The sequence below is a fragment of the Pteropus alecto genome, unplaced genomic scaffold (genome assembly GCF_000325575.1).
Source record: "Pteropus alecto unplaced genomic scaffold, ASM32557v1 scaffold43, whole genome shotgun sequence".
NCBI lineage: Eukaryota > Metazoa > Chordata > Mammalia > Chiroptera > Pteropodidae > Pteropus > Pteropus alecto.
In genome coordinates this window covers 6,278,203-6,280,292 of record NW_006435764.1, presented here as the reverse complement: position 1 = coordinate 6,280,292, position 2,090 = coordinate 6,278,203, and the positions used below count along the sequence as shown (strand labels likewise).

Here is a 2,090-nt window from a genome sequence, read left to right as displayed (position 1 = left end):
GGACCTTACAGGACTGTGCGCCTGTAGCCATCTGGGGGCCTTACTGTACCTGGGCCCACCCAGCCCTGGCCCCCCAGGAAGGGCCATGGGGTCAGGAAGGAGGCAGGAAGGGGAAAACAAGGATCCTCAATCCCAACCCAAGGGGGAGAGGCTGGAGGGAGGAAGGGTGGCCTGCTGAAGGAGGGTAGCTGAGATGGTGTGACTGCCATACGTCATGGTGCCCTTCACTGCCCACCCGCTGACCTCGCCATCCCGAGCCTGGGGCCTGTGGGCAGAAGGGGAAAGAGGAGCAGTTAGGCTCGCACGGGCCAGGCCCTGGGCCACCCGCTGGAGCCAGACCCCGGGGGCCACGCAGTGACTCCCCTCCCACTCGCCTCCCTCTCTGCCCTGCCCCAGGTGGCTGAAAGAGTCGGCACGATGGCTCCTCATCACGGGCAGGCTGGAACGGGGCCTGGGGAGCTGTGGAGGGTGGCTGCCATCAACGGGAAGAGGGCAGTAGGGGACACACTGACCGTTGAGGTGAGGCAGGGCCGGGCCTTCTCCCAGGGGAGGACCCCCGGACCCTCTCCCTGACCATACGCAGGGCCCTTGGGAGGTCGACCAAGGGCCCTGACCCCCGAAGATTAGGGTCTTAGGGAGGAGCCCCCAGCTCTGACAGCACCTAGCAACTCCCTTCCCCCCAAGGGCTTGTTCTCAGCCATGCAGGAGGAGCTGAGTGTGAGCCAGGCTCCCGCCAGCCTGGGCACCCTGCTTCCAACACCTGGACTGGGCCTCCGGACCTGGGTCTCCATTCTGTGCTGGTCAATGCCCCTCAGCCCCACCCACCTGGGCCCCAGCCTCTGCCTCTGGCCTGCCCTCAGGCTGCTGGCAGCCAGGAAAGTTAGACGCAAGGACCTGGCTGGCATCCAGCAGGGGGCCTCTGCTGACTCTGCTGACTGGCCTGGGAGTGCCTGCACAACAAGGCATGTAGCTCTGACACCTCTATTAGTCAGGCTCCTGAGAGGGAGCAGCCCAGGCCAGGTGGGCTCAGGTGGCTGACAGTCAATAGAAGGGATTAATAAGGATTCATAATAAGGGTGCTGGAGGAGCTGAAGAGCCCAGTAGGATAAGGAGGCTGTCAGAGAATTCAACGGCAGAAAGGCACATCCAGCCTCGTTTGGAGGGACCAGGGAGAAGGGAGGGGTATTATCAGAGCCCAGGAGCCAGGGTCACCCAGCAAAGACTGAAACCAGGGAGACTTCAGAGGGAGGGCCCGTTCGGGGTTAGCTGGAGCTGTGGGGGGACATAGCCACTGCCAGTCAGGGCACTCAAGGAGGGGAGGGAGGATTACCCCAGCTTCTCCTCTGGTCCCACCTCCGTCCTCTCACTAGTGCCTCCCATTGGCCAGACCTAATGAGAGCAGCATTGGCAAGGGAATCTGGGAAATGTAGTCCACAGAGAACACCCCTGCCACACAGAGGCTGCAGGAGGAGGGCGGAAATGGGTCTGAGAACAAAGCCAAGGAGCAGCCGCTCCCCAGCCTGACTCCACCTGCCCCGCCTCTGGGTTTGCCTTAGGATTCACCTCCTATGGCCTGGCCCTGGACCCGCAGGCCCTGGACAGAAACGTCTTCCTGCTCCAAGTCCTCGCTGGGGTCTTCGACCTCCTAGCTAAGACAGGCGCCATGCTGCTGCTGAGCCGGCTGGGCCACTGCCCCATGCAGGCCCTGGTATGGCGGGGATCTGCATCCTGGCCAACTCATTGGTGCCCCGTGAGCGGGCAGGCCGGGTACACATGGCTGTAGCCTGAGGTTCCTACCTGGCCGGGGTGAAAGGGGGGCCCTGAGCCAAGAACAGAAACCCCTCGCCCCCTCCTCAGAGGGCGCTGGACTAGAGCAGGGGCCTGGCTAGGGAGGGGCTGCCGGGGCATCTGGGAGAGGTGGCGGAGGCCCACACTGGGCAGCGGGAGCAGGGACGGAGTGGAGGGGGTGGCACTGTGAAGAACTATAGAGGTAAAACAAGAATTCAGTGATGGGTTGTGGGGGGCGGGCGGGGAAACGGATGGGGAGGTTGTCGAGGGGGCTCCCAGGGTCTGGCTCTGGTGTCTGGGGT

General features: G+C 63.5%; 1 protein-coding gene across 1 annotated transcript in view; it reads left to right on the top strand.

Moving 5' to 3' along the window:
* LOC102882211 (solute carrier family 22 member 12) overlaps window positions 1-2,090 on the top strand; it is a 30,499-nt gene that overhangs the window by 27,684 nt on the left and 725 nt on the right. Inside the window, 5 exon segments of the mRNA XM_025046360.1 lie at window positions 397-452; window positions 455-519; window positions 685-799; window positions 1,545-1,706; window positions 1,709-1,767. Of these exon segments, the coding sequence (XP_024902128.1) occupies window positions 397-452; window positions 455-519; window positions 685-799; window positions 1,545-1,706; window positions 1,709-1,767 (457 nt within the window).